General features: G+C 41.5%; 2 protein-coding genes across 2 annotated transcripts; one reads left to right on the top strand and one right to left on the bottom strand.

The window, feature by feature from the left end:
• The first annotated feature begins 2,210 nt into the window (after positions 1-2,210).
• LOC121179232 (cytochrome b561 domain-containing protein 2) lies at positions 2,211-3,910 on the top strand. The gene is made up of 3 exons (XM_041033946.1): positions 2,211-2,628; positions 2,722-2,759; positions 3,237-3,910. Exons 1-3 carry the CDS (start codon positions 2,493-2,495, stop codon positions 3,738-3,740), a joined length of 678 nt encoding a protein of 225 aa, XP_040889880.1. The 5' UTR covers positions 2,211-2,492; the 3' UTR covers positions 3,741-3,910.
• A 449-nt stretch (positions 3,911-4,359) lies between these two features.
• Positions 4,360-18,200, bottom strand: rad54l2 (RAD54 like 2). Its single transcript, XM_041033945.1, has 22 exons — positions 18,075-18,200; positions 16,175-16,372; positions 15,612-15,921; positions 15,366-15,502; positions 15,094-15,234; positions 14,743-14,975; positions 14,468-14,650; positions 14,218-14,351; positions 13,942-14,138; positions 13,507-13,849; positions 13,222-13,399; positions 12,835-13,065; positions 12,186-12,304; positions 11,602-11,720; positions 11,054-11,153; positions 10,754-10,959; positions 10,288-10,463; positions 9,467-9,663; positions 8,808-8,992; positions 8,550-8,639; positions 8,372-8,464; positions 4,360-8,198 (listed from the first exon to the last, which is right to left on the bottom strand). Exons 2-22 carry the CDS (start codon positions 16,320-16,322, stop codon positions 7,180-7,182), a joined length of 4,539 nt encoding a protein of 1,512 aa, XP_040889879.1. The 5' UTR covers positions 16,323-16,372; positions 18,075-18,200; the 3' UTR covers positions 4,360-7,179.
• Between the last annotated feature and the right edge of the window lie 254 nt (positions 18,201-18,454).

The raw sequence follows: 18,454 nt of genomic DNA, 5'->3' as shown, positions 1-18,454 counted from the left end.
ATGTGTGGTTTCCGGGCTGTACGACAAAAGTTTAAATTATTCTTAAATTTGTTATTTGTTGTAAGAAACAGCTCCGGTGTTGTAACGGGACAGCCTGGTTATAATCTTGTAGTCTGAAACGGGGCGACGAACTCATTTGACAGTGACACCCGAACAAATCTTCGGATTTGCTGACAAAACAAACGGTTTTAAAAAAAAGGAAAAAAAAGAAGAACTTACCTCTTTCAATTCATCAGCGCCACTTATCGTAGAGGAGATTTGGAGAGTGATCGCAGTTGTTTGTTGAATTAAAACCGGACCATCCCTCTCCATACGCACGCACTTCTGTTTGCGCATGCACATTGAGAGTGTGGGATTACCGTCTAATCCTGGATGTGTATTAAACCATCCTGAGAGAGGCACCATGGGGCGAATCCCTGTTCTCACACATTAGAAACTTACAGTATGTGCACAGTCCTGGAGAGGTAAATAAAAAGGAAGTTATCATATAGTCTACTATACTAATCACACTGTCCGGGTACCACTTTCAACCGAGGCACCCTCTAAAACATGGTACTTGTGGTCAATAAATCATGTCCTAATTCTTTTTACCATTAATAAATACATCTTCTGGGTTGCCACGGGTTATGAAACATCCCCTTGAATAATTAAAAAAGTAGATACAATTTAACAACACTAAAAACTAAAAACATTCAAGTTGAAAGATTGCTGAAAGCTGATTGGTGAAAGAGAGAATGTGAATCTTAGTTTTAACTTGTCCATTTATGACAAAAAAACAAAATGTTATCATTTGATACACAAACTAAAAAACACTTTGTGTTTAACATTTCATAATTCTGCCAGAAAGGGAGTGAAATAAATATAATGTACTTTAATTTTCCATTTAAAGTTGGAAAACAATCCTGCTGATCAATCTGAAACAGAAGGTTGTCAGTTTCTCAAATGAGAGAAAGAGAAGTAGAACATGGACAGTACAGTGCAATAGGACTCTGGAATCCTTTTAAACTTGTCTAGTTTAGATGTTAAAGATGTCTTATTTAAATGCTATAATTCTAAAGTGCCATCATCCGGATGCGATCAGTCTTACCTGATTACAGGTCACAATATAACCCACTTCCCAAGTCTAACTCCTCTGGGGGAAAAAAGATAGACAAAGAACCATACAATCTAAATAAACAGTGGCAGTGGATGTAAGAGAGGGAGAGATAGACAGACAGAAAGAGAGAGATGGGCGGAAGGGTGGTCTGAATGAATGAATGAGCATTTTGTTGTTTTCTTGTGCTGTGTGCCCAGTGTGCAGTCACAAGCTTATTAGAGAGTAATTGGAGCACAATAACCAATAGACAGCTGACAGTGAGTGTCCACTGAGTTGAATTGCTGGATGAGGAATGGGTGGTATTAGTCTGAGACATCACATACATATAAACCTATTTAAGCCACAACATGCACCCAGTTCGCCTGCACTGGCATGTGATTATTGCTGCTATTGTTGGCATTATTATTCATTTTATTATTATTGTTGTTGTTGTTGTTCATAAAACCTGCCACAAATAAATTTAAATAAGCGGTTTCTTTGACAGAGCCTAACTTTATTGAAACTAGTTGTGCCTAAAGCTCCGGTTATGAGTGAACCATAAAAACCACGTTTTCTCCCTAAATGTGTTTGGGAATCTTTCCAGAAACCATCCACGTCAGCCTGACTAGAGGGGTCAAGATGGAAAGAAACAAAAAAACAACAGAGAACACTTCCGGGTATTCCATTTTCAGAATAAAAGCATAAAACGTTGCATGTAGATGATCATTTTAGATTTATCCTCAGATTTTGTTTGCATCAACAGTTATTGAACAGACTGTTACAGCACTCTCTCTAAACTTACATTTATATAGGAATGTGTCGTGTGTAAATTCTGACACAGGTAGACACAAAAAGTAATGCAGAATTGGCTTAGTTGTGCGTGTTCACACACAAATTTGCCATGACTGCAATCAAGCTGATGGGCACAATGGGGTCATACCTGTGGCCATCCCATATAGAACATCCATTTACATGTAAAAAGACCTTTCAGTTCAATAAATAGGAATGAGAAACACCGAGAGAAACACATGGTTGTACTCTGGAGTGGTGGAGGATTGGTGAAACAACGCTTTATACTGAAAAATCTAACCGGAAGCTCTTTTTAAAATTTTTTTTATTACAGTCAATGATTTGGACCGGTGGAAACACGTAGTAGTGTAGGGCATGTTGGACTGATAACTTCGGGAAATGAGTGATTCCTGATTCGTAATAATAGTTATGCCACAGTTATCAAGGCTACTTTTACAGTCCAGTCTTCTGTCTTTAAAGGACCAGCAGGAGGAGGAGGGCAGACTTTTCATCCACCCTCAGTTCCGCCTTTGTTTGGCTCAAAGTGCGGGGTTCGCTTTAGGTGAATACCCGGCGTGTGTGGGTTGCAGGTGACCCGCTTGGGTCCACACAACAAGTTTGCTTAAACATGGTTCATTACAACAAAGAGTCTGAGTCTGAGCCTCGGGTCTACGGTTGTACCAGGACAGCTTCCGCAGTGTTGACCCACTTCATCTGCGTTATCTTCACTGTGTTCATTGCACTTCTGTCTCGACCGGGTACAAGTGAGTGCTCCTGCTATTCACATGTTTTCATGTCACCGTCCGTCTGAGACATTTCAACCCTTTGTTGATTTGATTTCCTTTATTGTATTTTAGGTTGGTTTTCCTGGCATCCTTTCTTCATGACACTGGCTGTAAGTCGGAACTTTCAAAAGAAATACTTGCAGCTGTAAACTCGTGAAATAAGCAGTTTCTGTGTAAAACAGATGATTGGTCTAGGGCTGCAACAAAGGACTATATCTGTTATCGGTTAATCATTAAAAGGACTGTGAAACAGTTACTTTCATAATTTCTCGGAACCCAAAGCAATGTCTCTTGTATGATTGATTTATTTTCATACATATGACAAAGGCAGGCAAAAAATCTTACATTTTAGGAACTGGAACAAGATATTTGTAATTTTCTCTTGAAACTGACTGAAAGGATTGATATTTAAAATAGTTTCCAATTCATTTTCTTTTGTTTGGTTCAGTTTTGGTTGTGGGCCCCTTTTGACAGTTACTATTGACATTTTATTGATGAAATAATTAATCAAATAATCAAGAGAACAATGGATAGATGATTAGATATAATCATTAGCTGACCTATTTTATTTTCTTCTTTTCCTCCAGTTCTCCTTCTTCATGACAGAAGCCATACTCCTCTTCTCCCCCCACGGCTCACCCATCAAAAAGTTCCCACACAAGACCAAAGGTCGTGTTCACTGGGTCCTGCAGTGTCTGTGTGTGTCATGTGCAGTCCTGGGTCTGGCAGCCATCTCTTACAACAAATACCTGAATGGTAAACCCCACTTCACCTCGTGGCACGGTCTGCTGGGTCTGATCACAGTGTGTGTGGTTGGGTTGCAGTCTTTGGCAGCTGTGCCTCTCATCTACCATTCTCTGGCCAAAGGCTGGTCCCTGGCTAAACTCAAACGTTACCACGCAGCGTCTGGACTCGTCACCTACCTGCTTGGCAGCATCAGCCTGCTCCTCGGCCTCTGCTCTGCCTGGTTCACTGCTTCTGTCAAAGAATCCACCTGGTACCTGTCAGCACTCTGCCCCGCCCTCAGTGCCCTCATCATAATGAACCAAGTCACCAGTGCTTACATGGCCAAGAAACGGTTGCAGTCCTGACAGAGGACTCTGCATCAACAATGCAACAAAACTGTCACTGAGTTCTTATGCAAGGTTTGCCTGAGAGATTTAGTTTTATCAGTCACATACAATCATTTTGATTTGCATAAATAAAAAAAAAAAAAGGAGCTGATTTCTGCAGCTACATGCCTCTTTGACGGTCTTGTCATTCCAAGTGGCATCAGTAACAAATGTGGATAATGAAATCTTTTTATTTGTCTGGAATAAACAGTCCTCAATAGCAGCAACAGAAGCTACTATTGAGGACACTGAGGTGTCTTCTGTATTGTTGCTAGGATTTGGGTGGGCTTAAACGACTTGAGAAGTTTTCTTGTCACACTTACTAGCCATGCTAGCTTTAGCTCACAACCAAATACCTGCAAAATTATGTGACTTATTTTAGACAAAAAAAAAGAAGTGGATTCATGAGCTCAGATTCATGAGCTCAGCTTTTCTAAAATAGATACAGCCCTGAATACATGTTGAACTCATGTTGAGTGTTTGTGCCTCAGGTCGCTTATTATCCTGCCATTGATTACTGATGTAGCTGTTTGAATAAACCAGATAATGTCATACTAAGGGCATGTCCTGATTAAAAGCATTTGTAAATGATTCACACTGCAATAGAAGAGTGTTTTATTGTTAAAATAACATTGATAACACAGTCATATTCTGCTTCGATCTAGGCTGCATGTACGAAATTCTGAATGGATCAGCCGTCAATGGGTCAAAGTGAACAAAAGGTTAAAAAACGTAATTACAAAAAACCCAATATATTTTCCATCATAAATAAATAAATTTCAGACACATCGAAATAATGGAAACTACTACTGCCAGGTGAGTGAACACCAATATGAAGTTATAAAAATAATTTTATAAAAAATGAAATATTCCCATGAAACATAAAAATGCACATAATTGACAAAATGGCATACAGGGATTTTTCTTAATATACTTATGATTCCTAAGATTCAAATGTAAATTGTTTCCAATGGACTGAGAAGACTGAGAATAAAGACATGGGGTCAGTATAATGTACCATGTACAGTTCAGCAGATATGATCCTTTTTCAAAGTGTCAGCTCCACTTTCAAATCTGAAACAAACCAAATCACAAGTTCCCAAGAAATGCTGAGGAAAAGGGGAGATGTCCTTGATGACAGAAATGTAGCATCCAGAATGGCAGAGAAGGAGCCAGTAGCAAATAAAACAAAAAGAGAACAGTACTCAGGCTGTGGGGGCAAAAGGTCCCCATAAGAAAACAGCTCTACAAAAAAATGTGACTTCATAGGGAATGATCTGTTGTCTCAGGATATCCAGTGTTTTCTAAAGGCTAACAACCACTGCATCTAGCCTATTTTACCAACGCAGGAAAGGGACTTTCCAAAATCTAAATACCTTGAGGTGTCATCACAACACAGAAACACAAGGCTACAGAGAACAGCAAAGACCTAAACTCCCTAAAGCACCGCAGATCTACACTGACTGACACTGCTGAAGCTACTCACACTGCACTGCATTTAGGTGAAAAGCTACCATGTAATGGCACTGTCAGTTTGGTAAGGCCACCACACCACCTGACACGGATCTGCCAAAGTCAGTGGTGGTTGTAATGAAATGTGCATGTGTGTGTATATATTATACATATACACATATACACAAACATGCATAGGATTGGATGGTTGGTGGCTACATTGACTTAAGGTTTTATACACTTGGGCTGCATGAATCCAATGGTTTCTACAGTTTGGCTAATAAATGTTCTCCAGAGTTCCTGAAAACCTATAAGAAGATTATGATAGTCAAAACTACATGTAGCATGTACAGTAGGCTGACTCAGTGATGGTATATGAACAGATGCTGGGGACACTTAAGTAAGACCTTCAACTTAAAAGTGGTGACGAGCTCTTAGAAATGAGATAACACTGTATCTTGATTTGCGCTCCTTAACACTTGGTGCTTTCAGTCACGATGCTGAATCTGCCCTAAGCTTGTGTTTTGAGTTTGACACCGACTGTCTAAATGCTCAGTAGTTCCAACAGACTTGTAAAAAGGATGTACTAAGATAAATGCTAAGACTCAAGACCCCTTTGTGTTATTTAAGGCTAAAAATGAAAGAACACAGTCCGAATCCATTTCCCTGCCCCTGTGTTATCAAAGGCTAACATGAAAGTACATTCATTTTAGTTTTAAGGAAAAAAATGATAAAGTTGAACATAAATTTGTTTCCCCAGCATTTATGCAAGGGCATGTTTATCGTCACGGTAGTCACTGTAATAATAAACCATCTCCCTATGACCAAAATCTACACACTGCACAGTATTGACTTGCGATATAAACAATGATGAGTACTATTTACAAAGTATCAACATGTTCAGTTATAGTATCACACATAATATCCTTTCAACAGGGGATGCTACAATGTCTATCAAATTGCTAAAGACTAAAAATGCTCTGAAAGCCTAAAATGTCTGTTGTTAAAGGTAAGCCTTGAAGGATTTTCTCTAGATATATTGTTGATTTTGACGGATATTAACACCACGTCCTGCAATACCCGCGACTTACTGATTGTGGTACGTAGCATTTCAGTTTTGTTTACTAGAAACGGAAACTGAAATGAGTAAATTAACGTTCGGCAGGTGAGTACGGCTGCAACCTTTAACAGCAAATTTGAATGCACTCGATCGTTTCACGGCAATATATCACGAGAAAATCCAACAGTAAGCGGTTTTAATCACATTATTCCATCTGAATTCAGAGGAAATAAAAATAACCACATGGTGAGGCCTTGCTTCCAAATGTAGCAGGAGAGGCTGTGCTTATAAAGCCCCTGAAAGTTTCAGCTGGTCCCTGTACAACAAATATCTGTTCCCACTGCTCTGATGCTCCAGATGAACAAATCTGGGATATTCAGCATTAGGATTTGTTACTCTGACTTTGCAAAGTCATTAAGGTACACGCTGATTCTCTCAATTGCAGGTGAGAGTCCGTGTGTGTATGTGTGTGTGTGTGTGTGTGAGAGAAGTTTAATGAGACCATTAGGAATGGGAATTCTATTTCACCCATAATTAGGAAGGAATGACGTAAACTGCTTTAATGGCTCATCTAACAACAAGGCTATAACTTCATCACAGCCTTTGCAAATTTCACCGTATGTGTTCATGATTAACATAAATTTTTAGCTCCTGAAAAGTTTTTTTTGTGTCACTTCATCATTGAAGAGTTTAACTTTTTTCTCTTAACCTCACTTGCAATCTGATGTGCTCGCACATTCAGAACAATGTATCTGGCCATCATTCATCACATGGGTCAGGGTAGATACTGTAACAGAACAGAGTTCATTTAGTCATGTAAAAGTGTAATTATTCCCATCCCTAATGTACTTTATGTTAACCATGTTTAATGAAACTGTGCGCGGCTCTCCATGACTTCGCGAGTCTCTACTGTCCCGTCACCTCTATAACATCGTCATCAGAACTACTGCCGCCATTCTCCGTACTCTGATGTCTGTCCGGCTGAGTCAGAGCTGCTCCCAACAGGCTGGAGGTGGGATTGTTGTAATGAGACAGGAAGCTGGATGTAGTAGAACTGGAGTTAGGCGCAGGGAATCCCCCTGATCCAGAGAGGAGAGAGCTGGAGAACATCCTCGGCTCAGAGAGCAGCGACTGACTGTAATTGAGAGGGAAGTCTGATGACAGTAGGCCAGCCATGTTGGGGTTCATCAAGTACGGAGGCAGAGAACCTGGTGCCAGGGAGGAAGAAGTTGCTGCAGAGGACGTAGATGACATAGGAATTGTGGTGGAAGCAGAGGAGAAAACAGTGGACAGAGAGGATGACGAGGGGGTCGGAAGGTGTCCGTTCCCTGTGGCAGACTGTCTCAGTAGGCCTGAGCCTGCAGAGGGGAACATGGTCTGTAGGTCAGCCAGCGTTTGCCCTGGCGTCTGAAGGAATGATGATCCACCACTGCCACCCATTAGAAGTGGGTGACTCATTTGCCCTAGGTTTCCAAGAAGGGAGGAAGAGTTCAAACCCACAGGAGGAAAACTGAGCCCACTGGAGCCCATGGACAGTCCAGGGAAACGTGATGCAGCAGAGGTGCGTTTGACTCCCATTTGTGTGTTTCCCTGGCTTTCAGTACTCTTGCGTTTGGTGCCATGCATCTCTAATGCTGAGTTCAGGAGGTCATCACCAAGATGCCTGCTGAGATCACCAGTCTGACTGTTTTGAGAACTGCCCCCGTCCCCTGTTGGTGCAGCCGACACATCCTGGGGTGAAGATAATTCATTCCCAATGCCAGTGGCTGCATTACCTGTGGATGAAGTGTAGCGACTAAGTTCTCGGAGAATCTCAGAGCTTAAAGGAGAGGAGGGACGTTGTTCCCCGTTGGGGGAGCGCTGCTGTTGATCCACAGGGGATGAACATCCATTACTGACTGGATGGATCAGGGAACCTTGGGTGTCTGTAGAGGTGAGGGAAAAATTATACTTATAACAAATGTCAGGAGACATGTACATAATCTCTGCCTCTGAATAATTTATTTTTATACCCTACCTTCAAAGTAGTATGAGTTGTTTGGATGGTTGTAATGCAAAACTGCAGGAGGAAACATGAATAATAAATAGGAATTTGTACCTCTTGAAGCAGCAGAGCCCCCAATGGCTGGTCTACTGATCTTTCCAGATCGAATAGCAAAAATTCTTCCATCATTGGTCCTGATGTAGGTACCTGTGTAAGAGAAAGCATGAAGTGCTGGAAGTGTTTACTGAAACGTTTTGTGCACAGAGAGTAGTTATTGTGTTGATGCAACTACCTTTAGATCCTCTGATAACATGAATGCTCTCTCCTGCATTAATTCGAGCTTGAACATCTGTTGTGCTGTTGGCTCCTGGGATTACAATATCTGTAGATCCAGACAAAAACAGCTTATGTTAATGTCTGGTCATCGCATTTCACAGGACATAATTCATTTTTCTTCTGTTAAAAGTTTGGTTAAATTAATTTAAAATGTGATGTGAGGTGTGGTTTAGTATTGCCAGTGAATTAAGAACTGAAAAATACTATACGCTACCAGTTGTGGTGACAATCCTCTGCACGTAGACTCCAGCTTTCTGCAGGAAGTTGACAGGCAGGCTGCCAGGAGAACTGGAGCCAGCCATGCCCATGCCAACCTGGCGAGGCATCATGGGGATTGGGGTTGACTGGATGGGCCTCACACTTGCCACAGGCTTCTCATCGGGCCTTGCCATGGGCCGCCTGGAAATATGAGGCATGAACTGGTGAGATGATCGCACACATACTCTAGCCGCAGTGTCTAGTGTGCTGGAAATCCATTAGAAAAAAGAAAAGAACCAAATATGTACAGCAATAACCTCAAACAAACCAACAATGTAGATGTTGATTATATTTTCTGTTTTTGCCAGTAAGCAAGACAAAGTGTCATTTCCAGATTTTTAAGAGGATTTGTGATTTTTGACAATGAAAGGCCAAGCCTGGAGGGATTTAGATGAGAGTTTCATGCATATGCACACGTGGTGACTATAGATATGGTGGAGGAAAGTGTACATTTTAATGTATTCCAGCACAGAATACCAGGAAAACTCTGCTGGTTAGATTGTAGATAATTATAGCTGAGGATATGAGCTACTAAGGAACAGAGCAATGCAGTTAGCCATTACCCAAACAATTAAATGAAAGGAATGCAAGATAAAACAGCAGTCTGAAACCCACCAGCCCCGCTGGTTAAACGCTGGTATGTTTGTGAGAGACTGATCAGTGGTTGGATAATATGGGGCATACGATGGCCGAGAGTAGGGCACAGAGGCTCGTTTCTCATCCTCATAGCTCTTCTTGGCGGCTCTTTTCTCTGCTTTGGTCAGTTTCGACTCCTTCCGGTCCACCAGCAGAGACTCATGTTGGAAAGGTTGCTATTGCCACACATGAAAAAAGGGAAAATGAATTACAGATCAACTACAGGGTTTTTCATGCAAGAGGCAGTTTGATCCCCGACATACCAGAGGAAACTCACCGCCTATTCATTTCCTTTTCCTCTATTTCACAACAGACATACTTAAACCTTTTTAGATGAGATTCTCGTTCTACAAGGTCAGCTGGGGAAATGTTACCGTTACTAGATTTTCTGTGTGGTTTTCATCACATCCTAATTGGTCCTATCTGTATTTTTTCCAGATAATGTGCTCTCACACAAATATTCAGTGCAACAAGTAAAAAGAGCCTTATTTTACAGTAGCACATTGAAATCCTTGATTTAAAAAAATTAGCCTTCCTGGTATTTTCTTTTGGTTTTTTTGTAGGGCTGAGGCATTCAGAAGTTTGTGTTTTTGCACTCTGGATACAAAGGTTACTACTGGCCTATGTGGACGTCAAGTAAACATATACTAACACATGAGCGTATCAAAACAGTCAGAGAAGAAATTACCAGAGGGCCAACATTTGTGTCTGTTTTAAGTATGTTATCAAGTGCCTACATTTAAATATCAAACAAACCCTCTTGCAGAGTCTAGGTCCACGAGTAACACCTTTAACTGTACCTTGGTGACGAGGTGTGGGTAAAGCTGACAGGCTTCGTATAGCACTGCCTCAAAGTCATCCTGGGATCCCAGAGAGATTTTGTCGACTTCATTCTCCTCCTCTACAAAGTGCAGCAGCGACTCCACTTCCTTACGAGTGAAATTCAGCACTGGGTTCAGGTCATCAACCACACGGTCTTTAAACACACACAGAGAAGATTTTATGATGGAATAAATTCAGGTAGATATTAGTAATTAGCAAAATAAGATCTGGTTAGGTATGCGTTTACATGGCCTGGATAAGGGTTACATGACAATATCAATAGTGATTCAAGCCTCACAGGTGTTCTTGGGGTTGTAAGTTTTAATACTCGTTATTATCAGAGATATAGTACAATAAAGAAGAAACTAGTGAGTAAAACTTTCAAAAGTGTCCATTTGATCACTAAATATCAACGGCTCTTGTTCGCATGTATAAATCTCTTACCAGACATGCCCTGTTTGGAGACCTGTCTGTCATAGATTTTCTTCTCCAAGGTGAAATCACAAACAAGGCGGTAAATGTAGCATGGTTTCCTTTGACCATACCGGTACACCCTACACACCGCCTGGGCATCATGACAGGGGTTCCAGGACGCATCAAACACAACAACGCGGTTGGCCCCAATTAGATTTACGCCTAAGCAGCCCGCTCTGAAAGGAACACAGAAAATGAATGACAAACTTCCTGCCACTGGGTGGAGGAGGGGTGAAAAACGATAAAAGAGTAGAGAGCAGAGCCACAGACCTGGTGGAAAGCAGGAAGACCCATGTTGTGTTGTTCTCTGGGTCATTAAACTGATTTATAAGTCGCTCTCTTTCTGAAGCAGATGTACTCCCATCCAGTCCTGCAGACAGACATATATCTCTTCACACCAAAGCATCTGAACACACTGGTGATTATTTTCCAGTGAATACCAAATGAGATAAAGCTGGGAGGTTTTTAATAATGAACATTTCTATTGAATTCTCCCAGGAGTTGCATTTTTATTTATATTTAAAAGTCTACTCTATATTTAACTAAGCCTGGGAGGATATACAGTTCTTTGAGTACACTGTATATAAATAGAACAATTTCTAACATCTTTGTTGAACTGCTCCTAAACATGCCTGTTTCCAGAGCACGGTGTAAATGTGCTGAGACAAAAGATCAAGTGGGAGAACCTGAGAAACTGCAGCCAGGGATTTAAAAAAAAAAATCAATAAAGACAATCACAGGTTTGAGGTTTCAGTGTTGAAAACCACAACTTCTGCAGAGTTGCTGTTTTGGGAGAAGAGCACAGATTGATGACTCACTGTAGTAATTAAGGTTGCGAACCCAGTTTTGGCTCTGGGTGTCAGAGGAGGAGATGCCTGTTGGTATGGGCCTCTTTGATAAGAAGTCCTCAATGACGGTCAGTGTGGACAAGCTTTGACTAGTGAGTACACAGCATAAACAGATAACACGGGGTAAGAAAAGTAAGTAAGCTTGCTTCAGTATGAAATATGTAACAGTTATTGTGAAATACAATAGACTAGTGACTGGTATGCTCAAAGTCAAGAACTAAAATTGATCGGTCCAATGTTTTATAACAGTCACAGTCCTGCTGTATGTACAGTGCATATATGGCTACAAACAACCATTAGTTTTGCTGCACTAAAAGCCATAATTCTGGTTAATTCTGACATTCCTGCTCACAAAAGTAAACTGGAAAAGAAGCAGAAAACCTAATAAGATGTGTGAGGATTAAATTATTAATTTTTCAAACTGTAGGTAAAAAGCTCAGAAAACTCCAAAAGTCTGATTAATCAGCCACATGGCAAAGGCAGTCTACCTCTTCTCTAAGCTGCTTAACGGCGGATTTGTGTTTAATGTGACGCATGTTGGACAGAGGACTTACCTAAACACCAAAATCTTGTCTCCTTTTCTCACGCTCTCATCAATCAAATGAAAGAGCAGGACCATCTTAGCAGAGTTTTGAAGAACTCCTGTTTGGTAGTCTGACGTTATGTCCTTCGCCTGAAACAAATAAATGGAAAAACAGCAGTTAAATAAATAAATAATAAACAACAACAAATAATATATAACACATAAACAGCGCTGTGATTCAAAGAGACTTCGTGCCCAAAGAAAAGAAATAACAAACCCCTACATGAACGTGACATCCAAGACAACATGTTGGCAGAGTGAACATATCAGCAATGAACTTCAACTGAATGGTAACAAAGAAATATATTTCAATAGTTGGAGCTATACTTTTCAGGTTCTTGAAGTAGGGAACTAAGTGGACTCTGGACTGGAACTAAAATGGCATACCTTTATTAATAGGCATAATTATTAAATAAGGTGTGGTTTTGTGACCATATTTTTGTTCCTGAGCAATAATAACAATAACAATAACAATAATAATAGACACAGACCAAAGGACTTGTGTTAATTTCAAAGAAGTAAAGCAGCTGATGAGTTTCTGGAAAGTTAGTGCTAAAAATCAGATCCATTAGAAGAGATTTTTTTTTGTCTGCTGGGGTTGGACTGTTGTCATGACCTACCCATTCATATGTAATGACTTGATTGGCTCTATCCTGCGAAGGATTGAGTGATGGCAGGGTGTTGTTAACTTTGCTGTTACTCGAGTCGGCTACTTTGGCTTTGAGACCGGCACCGGGTGCAGGGCAGCGAGGGTTACTAGCTGAAGTGATGTCATCGAGGTCAAGGTCCTGCTCGTTGGCCTGATTCTCCTTCTGCAGGGCTTCATAAAGGACGTCTGGGTGATTCCAGATCTGGAGGGATGCAGAAACAAGAACGTTTACTGACTCAAAAATGACAACAAGGATTTTGATGTACGCAGCAAAACATGAACCTGATTTCTCAAGAATCAGGTTACACTGGCTATTTTGAATGTGTGGCTCCAGTGCTAGGTAGGAGAGCAGTCTCACCTTGCAGCATACACAGAAGGCTTTGAGAGGGTTAAGACCAAGCCAGCCACTGTTTCCTGCTTCTCTGAAGCGTTTCATAAACTCGGTGTACAGCGCCCTCTGAATGGGAGAGAGCCGCACTAAGATGACATGCTCCTCCTTGGAGGGAAGCTGATCCCGCAGCACATCATGACCCCGTCTGTAAACCAGAAAAGCACCATCAAGAACATGGAAAGGTATGTACCATCCAGGTTAGTATGCTTCTTTTTTTTTAAATAATATTTTAAGTTCTGACAGACAGCTCACCTCTGAACAAAACCCTCCAGCAGGCTGTGCAGCACATGGCTGCGGTAGCGCATGAGCCGGACATCTTGAGGTGTGCTGTCCACGCACTGCCCATTCAGAATGGGCCGCTCAAACATGTTGCTGAACTCCTGACGTGTGCCTAAAAAGTCAGGCCTAACAAAGTCCACCATGCACCAGTACTCAATGAGGTTGTTCTGCAATGGGTAACCTGTCAGCACTACTCTGCGCCGGGAGCGGATGTTCTTAAGGGCCTGCGATGTGCCGGCATGGTAGTTCTTAATGCGATGACCCTCGTCACAGATAACCACATCTGGGCCAGGCCGTGCAATGGCGTTTTCGATGCCTGGGGGGAAAAAAAAAAGTAACAAGGGAAGGCTAAGTGAATGAGCCTGTAAATGTAAATCATACAAATTACAGCTGATGACTTAAGCTGACCTTTCATAAGCTCCTGCTGTCTATCTTCTTCATCCAGGTCAATGATGATTGGTCCCGCAGGCTTCTTTGATTTCCTCTTCTTGCCCATAACGAAGTTCTTCTTCATGGACAGCAGGCGGTACATCTCATAACCCATGAGCAACACGCCGCCATCCCTGGACCAGTCCTCCACGACCTTGGCCCTGGCCAGTGTCGTTCTGCATGTTACACAGTCAGCATGATTAACAATCAATACCCAACCTTGCAAACATACACACAACACTGCATGTTACATACTTGTGCTCATCGTTGAGAATGTGAACTTTGAATGTGCGGCCAGTGACGAGTGCAGGGTCAGTGTCGGGGGAGAGGGCTTCTTGAGGTGGGAGCCAGAGGTTAAACTCTGTCAGCCAGTTCTGAAGTGTGTTCACCTTGTACGAAGAAAACAAAGATTTGGGAGGTTAATTTAAACCAAATAAAATCAGGGAACGTGAACATGCAACGACTTCATTGCTTTTTTAACACAATACACACTCAGACTACTCACAGGGACAATGGCCAGCACAGTGTGGGCTTCAGTATTCCTCAGCAGGATGTCAATGAACGAAATGACCTGTAGTGTCTTGCCCAACCCCATGCTGTGAGCAAGTATACAGCCAAAACCACTGCTTGTCTTATACCGCTCCAGAGACTCAATGAGGTTATCATAGAGAAACCGGATTCCCCCAATCTGCGAGACGAAGGTAAGAATGAAGGAACCTGACTGTGGGTGTCTGTTACTGTGTTTTGAGAGTTCAAGAGAGCATGAGATGATGGGCATACCTGGTGAGGTTTGACAGTCCTGGCCAACTGAGGGGCAAGATAAATGTCTTTTTCCTCCGCAGGGTGATTGATATTAACCAGCACTCGACCCTGGGCATCAGGCACGTTCAGGGTGTCGTTGACGTGCGCCCCGCTGCTCTCCTCTGTGCCGGTGGTGCCATCAGCGTCCTCATCAGCCGACTCGCTGCTTATCTGCAGGGTGTCTTCGTCCCCAGAACTGAGCTCAATTATATCTGGGTCATCATTAGTGAAGTAAACACTGTGTGAGAGCTTGCTCGATTCTCATATCGTTGAATCAAGTGGAAATAAGATCATTATAATTGCAAAGAACTATCATATATCTTAACTTACCATCTCTAATGGCAAGTGCAGGCAATTTGGGCTCCACTTTTTCATCTTCATCACCACTGCTGTCCAGACAGATCACATCCTGCTTGCTGAGGAGGGTGGGGACCAAGTGAGATACTTCTCCTAAAATTGAAGCAGTGTTCACTGTTGGAAAGATGAAAGGCAGTTGGGGAAACTTAGGATAGAAGGCAAAGCACTACAAAAGATGTCAAACTGAAATATGACAGAACGCAGAAACATTCAAAGGTTGAGTTCACCGATGAAGCGACAGTTACCTAGTTGAGAGTCTGGAACAACTGGGGCTGGTGTAGGAAAGTCCTTCCTCTGCTGCTCCAGACGTTTCCGCCTCTCCATCTCTTCTTGTTGAGCAGCCTTGGTCCCAGCCTCCAGCTGATCCTCTTTCAGCAGCTTTCTGTAAATATAGAAGAAAAGGTTACCATATAGCATTTTATTTGATCTATATATATGAGAATATTATTTAATCTACCTGATGTAAAATATCAAACAGAACACAGATGTACCTAATATTTTTCCTCATGTGTGCAGGCTTAGATGGCTTGGAAGGTTTGGAGCCTTTTGAGGACTTAGAGGACTTGGTTAATTTGGAGGCTTTTTGTTTCTTGGTTTTACTGGAAGGTGGCTTGCTCTGGCTTGAGTTCTCCGGGCCGGCTGGAGGCTGAGAGGGAGAGGTGGGTCTGGAGGGAGGCCTGGAGGATGGGCAGGATGCAGGCCGTGACGGAGACTCAGGGGAAAGCTCTCCGGAGGTAGGTGAGGTGGAGTCCCTGCCATCCTGAGCAGTTTCTGTCCTGCTCTGGGCACTGGCAGGTCGATCTTGAGAGAGAAGAGACAGCATTTCAGTTGGGGTCTTCAAAGACTACTAGGCACCAATTTATGATATATTTGTATTATTCCATGTTTAATTTCATAGCAATAATGAACTATGATCAACTACAGTAATCAGTTTACTAGACAAATTCTCCCTTCTGTTTACAGTTATACTCACAAGGTTTACCCATGTCTGTGAAGTCACTGGAATGCATTAGACTAATAAGAAACACGAGAAATAATTTCATTTATCACTCACCAACACTGTCATCTTCATCATCTCCATCATTTTCATCCTCATCTTCCTCCATGTCCTCGATGTCCTCCTCTTCTTCATTGTCCAAATACTCCTCTTCACTGTTAAGGCTGGGCTCCAGGTCACTTTCTGAAATCGCCTCTTCAGACATGGCGTCTTATGGGGCTCTCAAAGTATTACCTAAGCACCTTCATCAGGATCCTTTAAACAATGAAGCACATCACATCTTTAATTTACAATGGTATACATAGTTATCTGACAATTAAACTTTCTAAGCAGTTAATGTTAGGCATTTTCTACTTGATACAAGAGCTGTACTATTAATTGACTATGAAAACTGCCATAGATTAATTTTCTGTTCATCTTCTAATTGATTAACACTAATCCTTTAGGCATTACACTACTGTATTCTTCTTATTTGGAGAACACATAGGAGAAGTGCAAGTTTATTTACAAAGGGATACAGCAAGAAAAAAGATTAAACAGATATATACAAACAACACACAACACTGTAAATTCTACCAGTATATTTTGCACATACTCTAGAGATTTGAAACTGACTACTGATCTGTGACATGAAAAATCTCTGGGGCTGCTACATGTGAAGAATGTCAGAGGAGATGTTCAAGAACTGGAGTGATATGACTGAATTTTTTGGCCCTTGATAAAATGAGGGCAGCATTTTTGATGAACTGAAACCATAAGCAAGACCATGAAAAAATATATGCACAACTGAAGTCTGGTTCTCGAACTGGTTAGAGTTCCCTCTTTGCTTTAAAAAGAGCTAAACCACGTTCCTAACCCCAACTGGTCATCCCTGCAATGGTTAAGTATAAGCTAACTTTATTCTAAATTAAGCTTTAACCCCAGCCAGGAAGGGCAGCACAAATGGAAAAACTATCTGTAGAAAAACAAGGTTGGATAAGAGTTTCAGAACCTAACTGAGACAGAAAACATCCCATTTTGAAATATTTATGAGATGATGCAACACTACCTTGGTATTGCTGTTTATGTGTGAACACAAATTAGGGTCAGCATTAATAGTAACTTGTAGATGTTTGACTTGATCAGTCTCACAGATTATACAGACTGGAAAATACTGGTAACACTCACAAACGTTACAACCAAATGGACCCATCCAGCCATACATTTAAACAATATGGTGAGGTGGAGGCTGCCCTGATAACAAAGCAAGAGTTTTGGAATACATACTGTACTTTAAGTTAGTGCTAGTTCAATGGATCCTTCTGTTGTCTAGGCTATTGTTATTGGTCTAATGCAGTCTTTATGTAATACGTTTACATCAGTATATATCACATACTGTATGCCAAAGATCTGTCTCCACAGATGAAGGATGTAAGCATTGATCAGAGCTGAGTCGAATGTTTAAAAATCGAAAGTTTACGTTACACATGACATGACCCATGGGAAGGATTTGCCCCAATGGCCGAGGATGGAGGCAGCTAGCAAGTAGCACAAAGCTACCTCCGCAGTCAATAGGTTATGCTGTTGTTATTGAGTAACAGGGACAACAAGCATCTGTCGTTAGTTGTTGGCTCATTGGGCTTCTTAACCGAATGCATACGAATACTATTGTTTCTCAGGCTGAGTCAGCACACCCAATATGCTAGCTACTTACACAACAATAAACGCAATTTCAAACGCCAAAACCACGTAACCTCCCCTGTCCATCAGCGGCGGCAAAAGAGGATGGCTGGTTGTAACCGGAGCTGGAAGAAAAAGCAGCTTCCCTTGACGAACCGACTGTTTTGTCGGTTGTCGTAGCGAGATAACAATCTAATATTGTGTAGGTGTAACGCTCACATTGCTAATGCTAGCCTAAATTACGGCTAGCCAAGACGCGTTAGTTAAACTCAAACACGGGTCTGCGGTTGGAGCTCACCTTGTATGATGTGCGCTGTACTCTTCAATGAACCTGGCTGTTAACGCGCACAACGATCAGTCAATTAATATCTACAGTAAGTTCATGCAAATGAACTGATAACGTTGCTAATTTTCAATATTTTTTTCCAGCGTGACCATAAATACCTTCCCCGGAGAGGTAACTCCAACTAAGGTTCCGGGGGTGAAAAAGACCGTGAACTAAGAAAACTTCAAGAAAGCATATTATAAAATAAAATAAACCTGTTGTTCTCAGTCTTTTAAGATATTGTGTTCCGGTATTCTTGAGCAACAAGGCTGCTTATAGACAAAATATCATTTTAAATTGTTCAAATGGTTAAACATTGCTAATCTAGTTCATGATTTACCAGCAAGTCATGT

The sequence above is a fragment of the Toxotes jaculatrix genome, chromosome 3, assembly GCF_017976425.1.
Source record: "Toxotes jaculatrix isolate fToxJac2 chromosome 3, fToxJac2.pri, whole genome shotgun sequence".
In the NCBI taxonomy this organism is placed as follows: domain Eukaryota; kingdom Metazoa; phylum Chordata; class Actinopteri; family Toxotidae; genus Toxotes; species Toxotes jaculatrix.
Note: the sequence above shows the minus strand (reverse complement) of the source record. Positions and strands in the feature narration are given on the sequence as shown.